Source organism: Meles meles, chromosome X (assembly GCF_922984935.1).
Source record: "Meles meles chromosome X, mMelMel3.1 paternal haplotype, whole genome shotgun sequence".
Taxonomy (NCBI): domain Eukaryota; kingdom Metazoa; phylum Chordata; class Mammalia; order Carnivora; family Mustelidae; genus Meles; species Meles meles.
The window spans coordinates 34,148,207-34,166,212 of NC_060087.1; the positions used below are offsets into that span (position 1 = coordinate 34,148,207).

An 18,006-nucleotide genomic window follows, 5' to 3' on the forward strand; every position below is an offset into this window, starting at 1 on the left:
GAACAAAGATTTCTTGAAGAACACAGCTTTTCCTGAGCTTTATTCTGCTTTGGAAGAGCAGTCTGATACCAGAACATGGAAGTCCCCAATTCCTGCAAAGTATGGATCCATTTTTCTCACTGGAGGATAGAAGAGAAGATGGCAGAGGCTGAGAACCCAGGGCCTCAAGTCTTCTTCCCATCCCAACTTTGTTCCGAGGAGAACCGTAAACTGCCTCACTTTGGGGAGGATGAACAAATTTTCTGTGAGGAAAACCATTTGAGGGTATAGTCCAAGCAGCCATTGGCAATTTGGGTCTACAGGGGGGTGCTGGAATTAGCTCTAGTTTTTTCTCTCTGGCCCAGTGTGGAGATCTTTCCTGAGCAAAAGGCAAGTTTATTGTAATTCCTTGATTATCCTAATGTAGTAGTAGTGGTACTAGTAATAGTTCTTTGCACGTACATAAACACTATGTACACATTTTAGGCATGGTTCTAGGTATTTTACACATACGGGTTTCTTTAATCCTCCCCACAACTCCATGAGATAGGAATTATTTCCATTTCACAGAGAAATTGAGGCACCAAAAGCTTAGGAAACTTGCCCAAGATCACACGGCTAGGGTGACTAGCATCTTCCTTCTTGGCTGTCTGATGAAACACTGGTAGTTTTGGACGGCACGGTCGAATACCAGGCTGATGGGTTGGTTTCCCAACAGATACTTAATTTTGCCTTCTCACTACAGTTCTTAGCAACGACGAGAATGTTTGCTAAGAATGAATGTGTGCCAGAGCCTTCCACAGAGGTGGATAGGGTGTGTGTTCGTAAGGTGTGAACTGAAGCATGGTTCAAATGCGGATAACCCCGAGAGGAATCAGCCTTCAAACACGGGTGGCTGCTGACCTCTCGGAGAATCCGTTTCATCTGTGGCCTGCAAATAACAGCCATGAGGAGTAACTAAGGGAACTCACAGGCGGCACCTGCCTCGGAGAGGCACTTGCTCTCTGGAACCTTCCCTCTTAGAAGGGGACCATAGAATAGTAGCTTGTACGAGAGACATGCCGGAGAAGCAAGGAGCCCAAGTGAGAGCTGAAAAGGTGACAAGACAGCCTTACTCAGAATTCCTCATTCTGTCTGGAATGTGCTCCCCGCAGCCTCCTGCTCCAAGCCTCTGCTGGTTTGGGCTGCGGAAGTCTAGAAGCAGACAGCTGCTTGGAATGCAAGGCTGGGGGCTACTAAGATGGTCTTTGAAACAGTCACGTTTCTAACCATAACACACAGAACCCATAAAAATGCCAAGGTCTATATCTGTGCCAGACAAACACAGTCATCTGGCGACCCATTACTTGGTGTTTATTATGCAGGATTTCAACAGCAACTGCAGTTGTCAAGATCTCAGAACCTATTATGGGCTAGGGCCTGGGCCAGGCATTGTTCCAGGCCCGAAAGTTCCACGAGCAATAAAAACCAACCCCTGTTTATATCAACTGTCACTTACTCTTGAATCCCAATTGCCTAAAATTTCTCCTTAGGGGTTTGTGACATGTAGATATGACACCAAATATATAATTTTCTTAATACTCAGAACTTGACCTTTAAGGAGTTACAAGGAGGCACACATCTAGTAAGATTATTTAAGCTAAATGGTGTACTGGGAGAAATGATCAGGATGTAGGAATAAAATGTCTGGCTCGGGGTGAAAGACTCAACATCTTCCTTGTAGAAGATGTTCTCTTATTGCCCATAATTGCCTGGGTCGGATTCTAACAAGGGCTTCCCTGCTGTGTAGTTCAGAGGCGGCGAATCAGAGGTATCTCGTCTGCAGGTGCACACTCAAGTGCGTTGGTCTGACAGGGCCATGAACTTGAAGGCAGGGATGTGGACGTGCTGACATGAAATAGTGGCCTCTAGGGACAATGAAGGCCAAGCAGATCGCTGCAGGGGTACAGACCCAGGTGCTAGATTAGAACAATATTTAGCCAAACTTTCCCAAAGGGAATCATGCATTTTTAAAAGCATTCTGGAGGTATGTCAAACTATTCACCGAGCTGTTCCTGGGGCATGGGGTTGGGGTAGGGCAGAAGGCAGAAGAATGCTTCTCTTTTTTCTTATAAGCTTCTTCTGTAAGTGTTTAATGTAGTCAGAAGTTTAAAGATTTATTTATTTACTTTAGAGAGAGTGAGCAGGGGGAGGCGTGGAGGGAGAGAGGGTCTCAGGCAGTCTCCCCGCCGAGCACGGAGCATGTGGGCTTGATCCCACGACCCTGAGATCAAGACCTGAGCCAAAACCAAGAGATGAATGCTCAACTGACTGTGCCACCCAGGAACCCCTATTATAGTCTCAAGTTTAAAAAAATAAACTAAAAATCAAGTTTTTTAAAAAGCAGTTGCAAAAAACAAGGGCTAGAAAGTTTTGCCTTAAACCATATTCACAGAACACCAGGGAGGTAGGTGATGGCTTAGTAAGGCCTGGGGGCTACAGTAGGAGCACCCTGGGCAGGCAGTGGGAGTGGTTCTATCCCAGAGTAAACCAGTTGGTGTCCTCTTCCTCCTCCCGTCCCTCTTCTTCCCACCACCCCTTCTTCCCTTCTCTCCCTTGACAAATACTGACCGAGTCCCAGCTCTGTGCTCAGCATGGTTCTGGGCATTCAGGGTCTGGCAGTAAACGTGCTATAGTGGAGACAGGCAAGACACAAGGACAGAAGTGAAATATACAGGAGGTCAGGTGCTGAAGATGATGAGGGAGAAAAATGTAGCCCGAATGAGGGACCTGTTGAAGGAGCGCCATAGTGACTCTGTGCGCAAAAATGGACCCACATGGATACACTTCCCCACTCTGGCTAGTTAAATGTCTCTCAGAAAAGCAACAGCCTCCTCACTGCCAAGTTGTACTTACTCAGTTAGGATGCCATCTGCTGTGTCTCTTCCTTCCGGGGTCTCCCAGGACACCCGGACCGTCAGCTTATTGGGTTCGGCGATGCGTTCCTTCACACTCGGGCACTTGATTCTAGGAGGTTCCATATCTGAAAATACAACCAGAAGATTCTCACCATCATCAAGAAATATCTTGTCCACTGGGGGCACAACACCCAGCATCTGACATGCCCGCAGCTCTAGGCGCTCCCCATTTTTGAAAGGTTTAGTTCACCCCACTGTATTTCTCTTCCCTCCATTCATCTTGCCCCTTCTCTCATCCTGAGTTCGGAAGATGGCTGGAGAACTCCTACATGCACGGCTAAACCTGGCCGTGCAAGGCGGCTTCCGGGGTAATTCATTAGCTCTGGCAGCTTCTCCCTGGACTTCTAGACTTCGCTTACTGACTTCACAGCACTACAGCCCTCCGAGCTAGAAGTCATTCAGCCACAGGGAATCCCTCCTCCTTTAAAGGCAGCATCAGAGATTATCAGAGAAGGGAACCTTAGCTGTCTTCTACTTTGATTGAGTTCAAGGCAACACAGCTCTACTGAAGGCTGCCTTATCCAAGGCGTCATTCCAACTGCTGTGTCATGGGCCTCTCAAGAGTTTATGGTCTATTGGGGCGGATTATTGTCACCATACACAAAACAGGACACGAGGCAGACAACAGCATGGCCCCAGGTGAGGTAAAAGTAAATGCGATGCAAGTTTCAAGGAACGACCCAATGTTCTGTTTTACAGATGTGGGAACTGAGGCTCAGAAAGCTTAAGTGATTTATTTAAGGCCAGGCATGTAGACAGTGATAGTGTGGATTATAACCCAAGCCCAAGCCTTAACTCCTGGAATAAGCTCTCTATCTCCTCTGGCGATGTCATTCCCAACTGCTCGGTATCTTACAACAAACAGTGGTCTGTCTGGATCCACTGTGCCTTCCACCTGCCACCAGACCACACCTATGGTTTTGTGTCTGAGGATAGCAGTTTTGCCTTGGCTCTGGCCCTTCAAAGGGCCCCTGAGTAGCTCCTGGAGTAGTGTCTCCACCTGGTAAAAGAACCTCTGCTTCCTCAGCATCAGGGATGGGTCGATAATGAGGGCTCGAAGTAAATGAGATGTCAATCCTCACTGGGTTGGATTTCATTTTGTTATAGCTAAAGTGAAGTCACAAGAAGGCGAGGGAGCTTCAGACTTTTGTAAATTCCACTTGATTCTGAACAGGTAGAGAATGTATTTAAAGATGGCCTAGGGGGCGCCCGGGTGGCTCAGTTTTCAACACCTGCCTTCAGCTCAGGTCACGATCTCAGAATCCTGGGATCAAGCCCCCTGTCAGGCTCCCTGCTCAGCGGGGAGTCTGGTTCTCCCTGTCGCTCTACCCCTCCCTCCAACTCACGTGTGCTCTCTCCCTCTCTCTCAAATAAATAAATAAATCTTTAAAAAAAAAGACGGCTTAGCAAGTCAACAACATTTAGATACGCATTGCTTTTCATGTCAACTGGTAATTATTTAAATGCTGCTACACTACAACCTGAATGAAAATAAAAGATCATTTGGTTCTGAATCACAAACAACTTTGAGAGATGAAAACAACACGTATAGTCTTCATACACTTTCTCCTACATCTCGTCGAAAAACTTCTCATTTTATTTAGGGTCCGAAATTATGAATAATTTGCTAAACGGTTTTGCCTTCGGCTATCCAAACTCAGATGCATTCTATGCCATGCATCGACGAAGTGTGAATTTACAAACCTTGATACGCTAATCCCCAATCGAGTCACTACCATATACTATGGCATCTAAGTTATAATCCATTGTGAGATGCGTCCCAATTTCAGGGGTATTAAAACAAAATGCCTCTCAAAATTGATAAAGTACACACATGTTCTGATGAAATGGAAAGTGCTTTAAACACATTCGACATGTCTATTTTCATTTGCTAAGTTCTTTTTTTTTTTTTTTTTTTAATAATCTGGGGCACCTGAGTGGCTCAGTGGGTTAAAGCCTCTGCCTTCGGCTCAGGTCATGATCCCAGAGTCCTAGGATCGAGCCCCCCATCAGGCTCTTTGCTCCCCGGGGAGCTTGCTTCCTCCTCTTTCTCTCTGCCTGCCTCTCTGCCTACTTGTGATCTCTCTCTGTCAAATAATAAAATCTTAAAAAAGATAAAAAATAATCTTTTTATTTTTGTGACAAGAGGGGACGTTAGACATACACATATAATTGAGATGACTGTTTCACAGCTGTGTGTGAATCACAAAGATGAGTATACAATACCTGCCCCCTGCTGGTCAATTCTAGCTGGCACGCTCATCATGGAAAGCATATATATATATATATATATATATATATATATATATATATTTAAAATTTAAAATAAAAGAGGAGAGGTTGAGGGCAGGAAACAGATTTCGATGCAAAATTACAGTGTTCCCAGATTTTCTTGGGGTGACACCGTCCGAGCGAAGAGATACTCCTACTCTCTGCGTCATGCAGCTAAACATCTGAATCACGTGCTGGGTTTTCTCTATCCAACCACGCGTGCGGACATTGTGAGCTAACATGCTCCAAATTAGGTTATCTGGGTGAAGGCTCTCAGAGCTTCCCAAAGCCAGCTTATGTCCGCCTAACAATGATCAGCCGACACTGGCCTAGTTTTTCAGCGTCCATGCTCTTCCAAAGTAGAAACAAGGAGAAAAAAAATCAATCATTAGAAATAACAGCTGAAATATGCTGCACCATCCTGCCTGCCTGCCCCAGGCTGAGTACTCGGCCTGCACTATTTTGTTCTCCTTGGCCGCCCACCGGATGGAGTGTTGTTAGGACCATCCTCATTTGTACCCTGGGAAGTGTTTCCTCTCTTCTAGAACTTCTCTGTGGTCTGGGATTTTAAGATATGATCACGTGTTTTTTTAATTTTCGTACTAAGCCAAATACTTCTGTGTGTCTGCCTGCCGCTGACCTCATAGTGTCCTCCAACACGGACATTCTTTTGGGGTCGCCTGCCTCAGCTCTGCCCTGAATCCAAGAAAAGCAGGTTCGATTGCGCCCTCACTTTCAGCCGACGAGACCAGCTGGCCTGCCCTTCTTCAGCAGATGTTCCAGAAACCTAAGCCTATTATTACCCAGCCATGGCCATCATTGCTTTTTATAAGCGATCATAAATTTCCATGAATGAATTGAATAAAGTTACTATAGAAACATAATTACAATTCCCTGCTGAGTCAGGATGCCCACAGAGCCAGTTATTGTGTGGAAACCCTGTGCATTCAGGGGAGACATCTCACCAACTGTGTCCCTCCCCTGTGCTCTACTCACCTCTCTGCATATGCAATATGGGAAACAAAGGGCGCTTGGGTGGCTCAGTCTGTTAAGCATCTGCCTTCGGCTCAGGTCATGGTCCCCGGGTCCTGGGATCGAGCCCCTTGTGGGCCTCCCTGCTCAGTGGGGAGTCTGCTTCTCCCTCTCCCTCTGCCCCTCATCCCCCCACTCCTGCTTTCTCTCAAATACATTCTTTATATATAGATATAGATACAGATATCAGAAACAAGTAGATTTCACTCTATCAACTACTGTTAATCTGGCAAGCTTGGGAATCCTCAAAACGTCTCACCAGGTGAGCAGAAGAAATAAGAAAGAAGTTCAAAAGAGTAGTGTCCTGGCCAACAGGTAACAAGAAAAAAAATAGCCTTTTAAACTAAGGCTATAAATTAACGGCGTGGTAAAACGTTTCCTCAAAGAGTGGAAGACTCCACTGGAGATCTGTGTTTGGAGATGATTGCTAGACGTGTGACTAACAAGTGCTTCACAATACGCCAGTTACTGGTATCTGAGACTGCATGACCGGGGCGGGGGGGGGGTCTTCTTTCTGCCTCATTCTAAGGCAGGATGCTATTCTTACCCCAAGTCTAGGGCTGCCCCCACTCCTCACAAGGCGTAGACTCCATTCAGTGCCCATTTCCTGAATTCCTACATACCCCAAGCAAACTGGCTTTCAGAAGAAATCTTCTGTTCCTTGACCTTTCACGCCAACTTGGTCTCACCCTCTACAGTCAATGGGGCAGGGACTGGTGGTGGGTCCCCCAGTCTCTGATCCCTCTTCTTTTATAACAAAAAAGCTTTGCCTGGACCTTTCGTCTTCTGGAATATAAAGACTACATTTCCCAGCCGCCCTTGAAGTTAGGTGTGACCGTGTGATGCGTTCCACCAATGGGCTGTGAGGAAAAGTGACATGGGCAGTTTTGGGGCTGTGCTGTTAAAAGGGATGGGCGGAGCATATCCTTTCCTTTTTCCTGTGTCCTCTACCCTGGTTTGAACGTGGATGTGTGGGAGAGCGAGAGCAGTCATCTTAGCCTGAACAGCAAGTGAGGAATTGGGCCTAGGACACCGCCCAGGGCTGCTTAAGCACAAATATTTATATAAGAATAGAACTTCTGTCTCATTTGAAGCATTATGATTTTGGCCTTGTTAATAGTACCGGAACTGGCAATATGAATAAGCACGCCAGTTTTTTCAAAGTACTCTGTAGAGCATCTTGTATGGCATCTTCCAAGATGTATTTCACTAATGACTTTCAAGCACTGATTTTGAACAAAGGATATTGTGGTGAATTTCGTGCAAAGGTGACTCATAATCCCCTTATATACATGCAGCACCTCCTACCAAGAGGTAGAGTCGAATTTTCATCCCTTTGAATCTGTGCCAGCCTCGTGACTCACTTTGACTAACAGAACATGAAGTAATACACCAGTCCCCAGTCTGGGCCCTTAAAGAGTCTGGCACCTTCCACTTTTGCTGTCTTCTAAGGAAGACAGCTGACATCTGTGGAAATCCAATTATCTGACTGGAGAGGCCATGTGAGGAGAATAAGAAATTATGAAAGGAGAGAGAGAGACTCAGCCAAACCCCAGGCAGCATAGCCAGCTGAGGTTCCAGACTTGTGAATGAAGCCATCTTGGATCCTCTGACCCCAACCAGTCATCTCAGCCATTACCATGTGGAACAGAGTTGAGCTGTCTCCACCGAGCTCTGCCCAAATTCCTGACCCCAACAACCAGGAGCAAAATAACATGGTCATTTGGAGCCACTGGATTTTGGGCTGTCTGTTATACAGCAATAGATTACTGATACAGATATAAAATAGTTTGAGGTTGGTGACAGAGGAAGGAAGCAGCCACTTCATGGGACCCAGGAAGACACTGACTGCCAAAGGCAAAACAAACCTGGACGCTGAAATCTTGCCCAACTGTTTATTTCCCCCAGCCAGAGTATAATCTTCGTGGATGTCTCTGGGAAGTGGTTCCGATTCTTTGGTATCGTGGAAGGTATCAGAAGATTTTCCCCAATGGACAAAAGAGGCAAGAGTGGAAACAACGAATTCCACAGTGAAAAGTTACCATCCTCACCAGAGAGACGCCCAGCCGAAGAGTGGCTGGTGGTGTGTTTCCATTAGAGATGGCCACCAGAAGGTTACATGTTCACTTTGCACTAACAAATCAGGCCAGAGAAAAAGGGCACCGCTATCTCCATCAACCCAGCTGTTTCGAAGCTGACATTAGCTTTCTGAAAGTTTGCAGAAGTATGTGTATTTGTTGACCCAGGAGAGAGTTAGCATAATTGAAGATCCACAATGACACACTGATAGGTTCATTCTTAGCCCCAAAATGTTTGTATCTTCAACTGACTCTCTGGAAATAAGGCAGGGCCGCCCAGCAACCTTCCCTGTGCGTCAGCAGGTGAGCCCAGCTGTCAGACAGTTGAGAAGCCAGTAGAGCATTCCATCACTGTGCGTGGGTATCTGCAATCTCAGAGAATTTTTTATTCCCGAATCTCATCTGTGCTAACTCTCTTGATCTATTCTACTCTGGAGGCAGCACAAAACAAGCAGGGAGCAGTTCCAGAAACTGACTCAGTTTGTACACTGTCCTTTGTTAAAACAGCGAACTGGGGCTCTTTGCATGTCAAAAGACACCCGCTGGGTTCTCATTATCTGTGGTTTTTAGACTTTCTTTAATGTTTTCCTCTTTTGGCGCAGGAAATAGGGTTGGTCTAAAGGAGAAATCACGTGTCAATTCAAAATCTGGTCTCTAGATGAGGACTTATAATTCTCACTGTCCATTGTTCTATCTAACTGCCAGTGCAACCCAAAATAACTACAAATGGAAAGAAAGAAAAAACATCCCCTAAAACAATAGCTGTTTCATTCCAAGGTTTTCTTTTTTTATATATCAATGCAGTTGTGGCTCTTCAAATAGTTTACCCTCCTGCGATTGCAGTACAATTCTTGCCCTGCCCTGACTGCTTTCTATATCTGTTTCGGAAATAACCATGGGTTTGAATCTAGTGCCAGCATGTGGTCTGCAGGAGAGAATTAATTTTAACTGCTGGCACTTTTGAATTAGCCAGACCACAGGACTGACCGCCTCAGCGTCCAAAGAGAGCCCAGGGTTCGCTCCTCCCTCCGGGTCTGGAGGAGAGCTGGGATGATTTTCTCAGCACTCAGCAAAGCTCTGGCCAAGATGCAGTGCTAGAAGTTGTGTGGAAATTTGGGAACTACTCAGCCACCATGTGTCAGCATCTAAAATGGGCTGAGGTTCTGGTTTATGCTCAAGGACCCCCTAGCCTTGCCAACGCACCCACGAAGTGATTAAACTAATGTAATACATTTAAAGCCAAAAGAGTCAAGGACATCCCTGGTGTCACGTTCACTGGGGACAGACTCCGGCTTATTGGTGTCTTACTGGAAAAGAACTGCCTGCTTGCACTGTCTGTTTGTCTCCTTTTCCTGGGAACTCTATGCTCTCCCATGGCTCACAGGTCCCCCCCTTTTGTCACTCCCCTACCCCCACTGTAGGCACAAGATCCCCCTCCCACCTCTGCAGCATGCCTGAGAATTGCTCTGGCAAACTCTAAGATGAATCCCCTGAAATTGGGGTTTGTTGCTTAGTTCTTTCTCCCTCTGGGAAGGTTCCAGCCCCATCTGGTCCAGCTTAAGCCATGCCTGTTGCTTTTTGAGAACAATCAGCACGTTCTTTCCACGACTGCACACGATCTGGACACCTGAACCGTGTGATCCCAAGAGGAGTCGTCACCAACGCTTGCCTCCAGAAAGATTCTCAAGCATCTCCTCTCCTCCCGTCCACCTCTGCCCTTTCCCACACAAGGGAGGAGAGCTGAGAAAAATCCGAGTAGTGGTTCTCAGGCACTAGCTTGCACACACACCAAATCATGGGGGAGACACTAAAAGCGACATCTGTGAGGGAACCTCCTGACCCGAACCTCTGGCCTTGGGTCCCATTCTCCCAGAGACGCACGCCCTCACCACTGTTCCCCCTGCGCCGCATGAGGAGGACTGCGTGGCCCTCTGCCCACCGAGAACTATGGTGAGTCCAGACCAGGGGTCTAAAGCCTCAGAGAAAAAGTTACTGAGGTCAACAATCCCTTGGGGTTTAGGTTTTCTATAATCTCCCTGTTCCTGCCCGCACCGAAAGTCTCAAAATTCTATTTCCCAGACTCCTCCTGCCAGTTGGGCGCCGGGCAGATTTGCCCACAGGAGGCACCGTCCTGGGAACGGAAGGCCATTATGCTTCTGCTGGGAGCTTCCGAGACGGCTTCCTGGGCTCCTGAGCCATCGGCCAATGTTTGCTACTCCAGCCCTTGGTCGGCATGGCTTTCTGCTGTAACTCATCTCGGGTAATAGTGTTTTTCCTCTTTTGTTCCTCTGGTTCTTTTTAGTTGTTTTTTTTTTTTTTTTTTTAAGATTTCATTTCTTTATTTGACAGAGATCGTAAGTAGGCAGAGAAGCAGGCAGAGAGAGAGGAGGAAGCAGGGTCCCTGCTGAGCAGAGAGCCCGATGTGGGACTCAATCCCAGCACCCTGGGATCATGAACTGAGCCAAAGGCGGAGGCTTTAACCCACTGAGCCACCCAGGCACCCTAAGTTGTTGTTTTTTTTAACCCATTCTCTATAGGAAATTCTCCTCTGTCTTGAGTACCTAGTTGGTGTCTGTTTTCCCAATTACCCACCAAGACAAACTCCTACCTACGTCCTAGAAAGAGAGAAGCCTCGAGTAAACCTGAGTCAGCAATCGGAGTTTCTTTGGATGGGTTGCTCCCGTCAAACGGATACTGGGTGCGGTCCAGGCTGTGGCTCGGACAGAACGGGGTTTTCTGTCACACCTTGGGTAAGGTCCCTTGGCTACAGCTCTGTCCCCACGTAACTGCAGAGTGAAAAAGGCTGCCAGGGAGGACCGCGGACAGTGGCACCCTCACAATGACACCCCTGGGACTGACCCGGAGGAGTTGCTGTTGTACTTCTGCCCCCAGGAGGCGTCCCATTTCAGTCTCCCCCTGCCCCAAAGCATACACCCCCAGACAATGAGCAGTCAGAAAGGAGTCCCTGGGGTAAAGCACATCGGCCGACTGAGCTGACCGGTTCTCGGGAGGATGGTCAGATCCCAACAGCACAGGAGCCAGCCTCGTAGTAGGGCCTGTGGCCTTAGCTTAGTGCCAGAGCTGTCTCTGGATTCAGGAACTTTGGGCCCGAGAGCTTGGAGCCACAGGCTTGGTTCTATGCAACCTTGAGTAAGTCAGGTGACCTCTTAGTCCTCATCTGTAGACTAGAGGAAGGCAGTAGAATGTTTTGGAAGGGTGGGTTCCAGCAGCTCTAAGAGTTTATGAGTAAACGATCCTCTGGGATGGTGGTTCTCAACCACTTGGAGGGAGGTTTGGAAAAATACCAGGGCCCCAGCGATTCAGATTTAAATAGAAGCCAGAGTTGAAAACCACTGTCCTAGAGCAGTTGCCCTCAGTGGGCGTAGGAATCCCCCAGGATAAAATGTGGATTTTGATCTGCCAGGTTTGGGATGGGTCACACCATGCGACATTTCTAATAAGCTTCCTGCTGGTGCTAATGCTGCTGGTCCAAGGGCACAATTTGGAGAATGAAGGTGTTAAAGTCCTGCCCAAATTTTATATTCTAAGGCAGGTTCTCAAACTGCAGAGCATCAGAATCCCCTGGAGGGCCTGAAAAAATGCCAGTTGCTAGACCCCACTTCGGACCTGCTTAATCTGTGTTTTCACCAACGTTTCCAGGTGATTTGATGCACCTTAAAGTTTGAGAAGTACTGTCTTCTATCAGTGGCTCTCTTGAAGCCCTTTCAGGATGCCCAGAATGCGTGGGGGTGGGGTGCTCCTTAAAGCACACAGTGCTGGGCCCCATCCCCAGAGCCTCTGATTCAGCAGATCTGTAATGAGGTCAAGAATTTGTATTTCTAAAGAGTTCTCAAGGCTGCTGCAGGCTCCCAGGACCACACTGTAAGAACCATTTTTCAACAAACCCTGAGTCAGGTAACATTTCCAAATCCCAGCTTAGCACACGGAGTGCTTGCTGACCACAATTATCGACAACAAATGAACTCTGGCTGTCAGCTGAAAGGCACATAGGTGTTCTCTGCGGGGCGGTCTGGCAAATGTCAATGACTCTGCTCAGTGCCACAGGCAGATCCCTGGACGGAGGCAGCCCTCTGCCAGTCTGCAAAGGCCTCATTAGCAAACCGAGAAAGAAACAAAAGTTGGACGAAGCCATGGGCTATCAGGTCCGCTCCAAGTTACAGACTCATGTTAGGTCTGGGCTAAAAGCCTGAGAAGTAGGGAGGAAGAGAGCTTCAGAAATCAAAGCTGGGTCATCCGGGGTGTTGATGCTTCCTTTAAAATCCACTACACACACACACACACACACACACACATACAGAGACACACACACACCCCTTGCTCCTCCCAAAGTACGTGCGCCCTGAAGACTGGTATTTTCTTACCAACACAGGAGGCTGGGCGGCCGCTCCAGGCCTTGTTGTCCATACATGTGACAGTCCGCTCCCCTTTCAACGTGTACCCTGGCGAGCAGTAGTACTCACACCGGGAGTTAAAGTAGGCGCCGTCTACGCACTTAAACCCTCCATTCGCCGGCATGGCCAGGGTGGGACATCGCTTTTCTGAAAAAGAGAAAACTGGATACTCAGCGCTTCTTAGTTTTTGTCCATAGACTTTCAGAGTCCAGAAATGCTGAAAACACAACGAGTGCCAAGTCAACTGAAAGACAATGGACAGAATCCAAAAAATAAAGGGGTGGCCGCGTGCCACACAGAAGGGGCCCACTGTTTCCTATGGGACCTACTTGGCTTGGCATCCCAGAAGCAGACCTGGAGATGTGGATTTGTGTGTGAGTGATTTAGTTAGAAAGGGCTCCCAAGGGAGACTAGTGAGGGATGGAGAAGGTAGGACAAGAGAGGGAAGTTGCCCCGGCAGGGTAAGTCCTGGAGTTTGGCCTGCCTCCAGGCAAGGAAACTGGGCTTCCCTAATCCTTTACCAGTCAGTCCTGGGCAGCTACGGGCCCAGTGCGGATGCTCTCTCTGCCTCAAAAAGAGAACAGTCCTGTAGGAGCGGGGCCTCAGGGTCTACTATATATTCATGGTTACTGTGGTGCATAGTGCACGTGGGCTGGGACACATGGCTGCAGCCCACAGCCTTCATCTCCCCAATAATAAAGTTAAAGTATCGGCACCCCTATCAGTAAGCTTGTTGCAAAAATTGGACACAGGGCAGATGCTTGGCATACAATAGGTGCTCAATAAATGGTGCCTGTTTTGAATCACAATGGCATCTCATAGGTGCTTCAACAATGCTGGGCCTCTTGCAGTGGCCTGAATGAGAGGTGACTTTTCCTCAAGCTGGAAGTCAGCCCCTGAAATGCTCTCCCAGTCTTCTTTCTCCCCCGAGGCACAGTTGCTTCCCCAGGATAGCATTCTGCCATCACTCGCCCTGCCTCCTGAAGCTCCATCCCTCGGGAGAACACTTCCAGACTGTCTCTAGGGACACAAGTCGGTGACTTCTCTCTCTCCTGGTGCTTCTGGTGCAATGTGCGCCTCTCCCCTGCTCTCTGCTGCTACTCTGAGACCTTTGATGGCAGAGCCTGTGTGTGTCTTATTTCTAGATCCCCAGCACGCTTCCAGGGGCTGGCTAGCACGTCCTGAACAAACACAACCACATCTTCCAAACCCACTGGCGTCTGCTCACCAGGGGGAGTTTTTCTCATCAGAGACCTTGTAACCTTTCGTTTAAAAAAAAAAAAAAAGCCCTAATCTCAGAGCACAAGAACTTCGGTCCTGATTGGGCCGGGCTACTCACGCTTGCAGATGACCTTGTCGGACCACCGCTTGTTTGACTGGCACACCAGCTGGGGAGAGCCGTGCAGCTCGTAGCCCTTCCGGCAGCGAATGTCGCACCTAGTCCCCAGGGCTGTTTTGTAGTATCCTCCTTGAGGGGCCCTGCAGTACACATCCCCATACTTCACCTTGATGGGGGAGCACCACGGGGTATCTGCAGGTGGCAGAAACAAAGGTGGGGAGAGATAGGACAGCACAACTTTAGAAAATGCGTCTCCTCTTTCTCCAAGTCCCTGGCTGGCTTTGCCCCAGGTTTTGGAATCTTTTAAGGAGTCTTTAAGGTGGGGACACCTGGGTGGCTCAGTTGGTGAAGGGTCTGCCTTCGGCTCAGGTCATGATCCCAGACTTCTGGGATCGAGCCCTACACTGGGCTCCCTGCTCAGCAGGGAGCCTGCTTCTCCCTCTCCCTCTGCCCCTCTGCTCATGCTCCCTCTCTCTCTTTCTGTCTATCTCTCGCAAATAAATAAATAAATAAATCAAATCTTTTTTAAAAAGGAGTCTTTAAGGTGTCTCTGGGTGGGGAGGTTATAATTACAAGACTAGGTATCAGACATATCTGACTACAGACACAGGTTCTTCCATTACTAACCGTATGATCTTGGACAAGTTACTTAACCTCTGTCACAGGGGCCCTAAGAAGAACAAACAGAACCCAGTAATGCATATTAAGCACCTAGCACAGCACCCAGCACATAGCACTTATTCAATAAATGCTTGCTCCTTTTCCTATTCCCCTGAAGGAGGTGACAGAATTCTTTGGAGGGCAACTGGTATCATCGTGAATCCTAACCCCAACCATCTGTGCATAGTGGCAGGGGAGTCAATAATTGGGCAGTGTTTTTCCAAATCTGCATGCATATTCTCTGTAAAAACTCGCAACACTATTTTACTTCATGTGAATGAAGCTGCGATTTCTAGGGTTTTGCTGTGGGATATCATTTTGGCTTAAAATCACAGAACACTTGCTCCTCATAGGGAAGCAACCCCCTTTTCAGATGTCCCCAGTTACGCCCCCTCTTCAGGAACATGGCAAAGTTCCCAAATGGCAGAATACTGGGGTGACTTGATTTGGGGCTAGGAGTTGCCCAGAGGACAGACAGATAGGATCACACTGATAAATCAGAACCTGTCTCCCGTGCCTTTGGAAGGTGCTCGCTGAAAGCTGTAACATTGTTAGGGCAAGGCTAGCTCCCCGGTGGGCAAGTTCCCACAGTGCCCACCGCACAATCGATGGGACCAGGGCCAAGCTCCCTCAAGCCAGCCGGTGGCTCTCTCTCCGATGCCAGGCATAGGAGCCCCCCTCCCTGCGGCTGCCTGGCTCCTCCCGCCACTAGGGCCCCTGAGCTGTCCGTGAGCGGGGTGCGTGCGCCATCATGTGGCCGAGGAGGAGGACACCTTGTCTGACTGTCCAGGGAATTTTCTAACGGTGTGTTTCTGACTGCTTCTCAGTCCCGAAGACCAGGTCCCATGTCCAGGGCTTGTGCACAGACGGCTTTTTTCACTTTTGTGCCTTCACAACTCCTTTGGCTAATACTTTCATCCTATAATATTTGTGCCGACTACAGTCAGGACTCAAGCACATACTCCCTGGGCCTTCAGGGTATAAGGCGTGTCCTGTGGGCTCGACCCTGTGGGCGCAGACTTACAGGAGCTTGCCCCAGGCCTATAGACATCCCTCTGAACTTTACACACACAGTCTGTGCTACCAGTTTTACACGAGAACAATCTGGACCCCGAAGTCAAGTGCAAAACAACATACATGTGTCCATTATTTTCTTTAAGTATAAAAGAATCTTGAACCAGTTTTAAATACCCTGGTTCCTTCTTTGGTGATGGCTCCAGGTAATCCATGAATCTAGATTTCAAGATCACAGGTAAATGAGAAGCCCTTGGGGTGTGTTTGCTTAGCATGCCAAGCTGTGGATATTTCTTCTGTCATCAAAAGATCTTAAGATAAATTCTGGAAAAATCCACAGATGCCTACTACTCACACAGAAGTGAGATCTGGACCCTACTGACTTCTGTGACTACTGGAAGTGAGGCATATTTCTCTCTCCCTCTCTCCTTCTCTCTGCCTTTCTTTTCCAACTGTAATAGGCAAGATCACCTACAAGGAAACTCCAATATACACCAGTTGTTTTGGGTCTCAGAGAAGCATTTTTTTATAGTTCGGCAGAGGACTCCCATGGTATTAAAAACATCTTAAAAATCACCTGTCCTTTTACCTCTTTATTATCTTCCCCAACCCTCCTCCTTAACCTCCCCACTGCCTCGTTTCCTCTTACTTTCCCTGCGTGTCTTGTTCTCCTTCTAGAACGAGCAAGGCTTCTGTGCTCCCCATCTCCAGTCTCCTCCTCTTGCTGACTGGGTCCCCCTTCCTGCCTCTCTCTCCAGAGAAAGTGAAGCCCCCTCTGGGGGTGGAAGAAGGGTGGCAAGGGAGGGGTGAATACCGGGGACACAGAGAGAGGGACGAGGAAAACGTACTGAGCTGGCAGGGATGGTGCGTGCAAGACCAGGCAGAGGCAAAAGCCCCGGGGGGCATCCGTTCCAACTCTGTCATCTCCTAGCAACCCTGAACAAGTCACTCAATCGTTCAGGGAATCAGATTCCTCATCTAGAAGTGACAGGAGTGGATTAAGTTCTTTTCGAGGTGCCATCATCCAGCTTTAAAGCTGTAGGATTCAAACTCTGCCTTACCCCTTGCCGACCCCCTTCCCATGCCTGTCTCCTTCCTCCCTCCTCTGGCTGATAACGGAGCAGACTCCGGTAACCCTTCCAGGCCAGGGCAAATCCTTTGTGCATTCTGTGTCCTGATCACAACTCCACCGATGTAAACCTGGGAAGCGTGTCCAATTTTCAGCCTGTCCTTCACTCACATGTTGAAAACGCTCACATCCTCCAGCTCCTGGACTTTTTCAGGAGGGACACGATTTTCGAAGAAGCTACCAGGAAGCAACATACCTTCCCTTGAGCACACGTGTTACAGATGGCTTTTCCACACATGTACCCAGGACAAATATTGAAGGCTGGCAGGTCCGGGAGAGGATGACCTGGGTATACATATATCACGAGTTCATCTAGTTCGAGATAATATTTTCAATGCAATTTGATTTTGTCCCATATTCAGAGTCCTCAAATCCTCCCGGCAGTGCTGACTGAACCTCCAAATGGTGCGCCGTTGTCAACACGTGGGGGAAAATCTTGTTTTCATTTACTCGCAAAAGGAATTCCTTTTGGATTGCTTTCCAAGAGAAATCTCTAGAAGATATTTTGACAGTTTAACAGCACTGCAGTAATAATAATTAAAATGGTAGTGAGTGACTTGAATCAGAAGTGCACCAAAGCACTGTGAGTTGAAGTGGACGAGCAAAACGTTTACCACAGAGGTTCAGCGAAAGAAAGCTCTTACGCTGCTTCCGTTAAGACAGGGTTTATTTTGGAAGAAATCTAAACTGATTATTCGGGAAAGCTTTTTCGGCCCCCTAGGCCGAAGTGGTAAGCACTCCAGTTAACTGGAGTTCCTGGGATAGACAATGTCTTACAGCAGACGAGTGAGGAGCCGCTAGCAAACTCTGGCCGTTGAGTTAAAACAGCTGGATTTCAGACCTCAATGCAATATGGCTAGCTGTGTGACTCTGAGCAAGTCACCTACCCTCTCTGATCAGTGGTTCCTTCATCTGAATAAGAAATAATGATATATATTCCACATGCCTTCCCCCTTCCCTCAGTTAGTGTGATCATATGATGGCATTCCATGCAAGAGAATCAAAAAAGCAATGCCTGCCACATTCTGGGGCTGAGTCCATCTCACTTTCTTCTTTTCTTTAACTCAAGAACACTTATTGAGTAAGTGCTCTGTGCCAGACACCATGCACGGATCCGAGGAGCTAGAGCTAAGCC

The 18,006-nt window shown here is 48.0% G+C and overlaps 1 protein-coding gene across 2 annotated transcripts in view; it reads right to left on the minus strand.

The window, feature by feature from the left end:
* Nucleotides 1-18,006, minus strand: part of SRPX (sushi repeat containing protein X-linked) — a 120,598-nt gene that overhangs the window by 48,964 nt on the left and 53,628 nt on the right. For both annotated transcript variants that reach the window (XM_045994518.1, XM_045994517.1), the window contains 3 exons: nucleotides 14,069-14,260; nucleotides 12,700-12,876; nucleotides 2,875-3,001 (listed from right to left, as the gene is read on the minus strand). In XM_045994518.1, coding sequence (XP_045850474.1) covers nucleotides 2,875-3,001; nucleotides 12,700-12,876; nucleotides 14,069-14,260 — 496 coding nt within the window. The remainder of the gene's footprint in view (nucleotides 1-2,874; nucleotides 3,002-12,699; nucleotides 12,877-14,068; nucleotides 14,261-18,006) is intronic.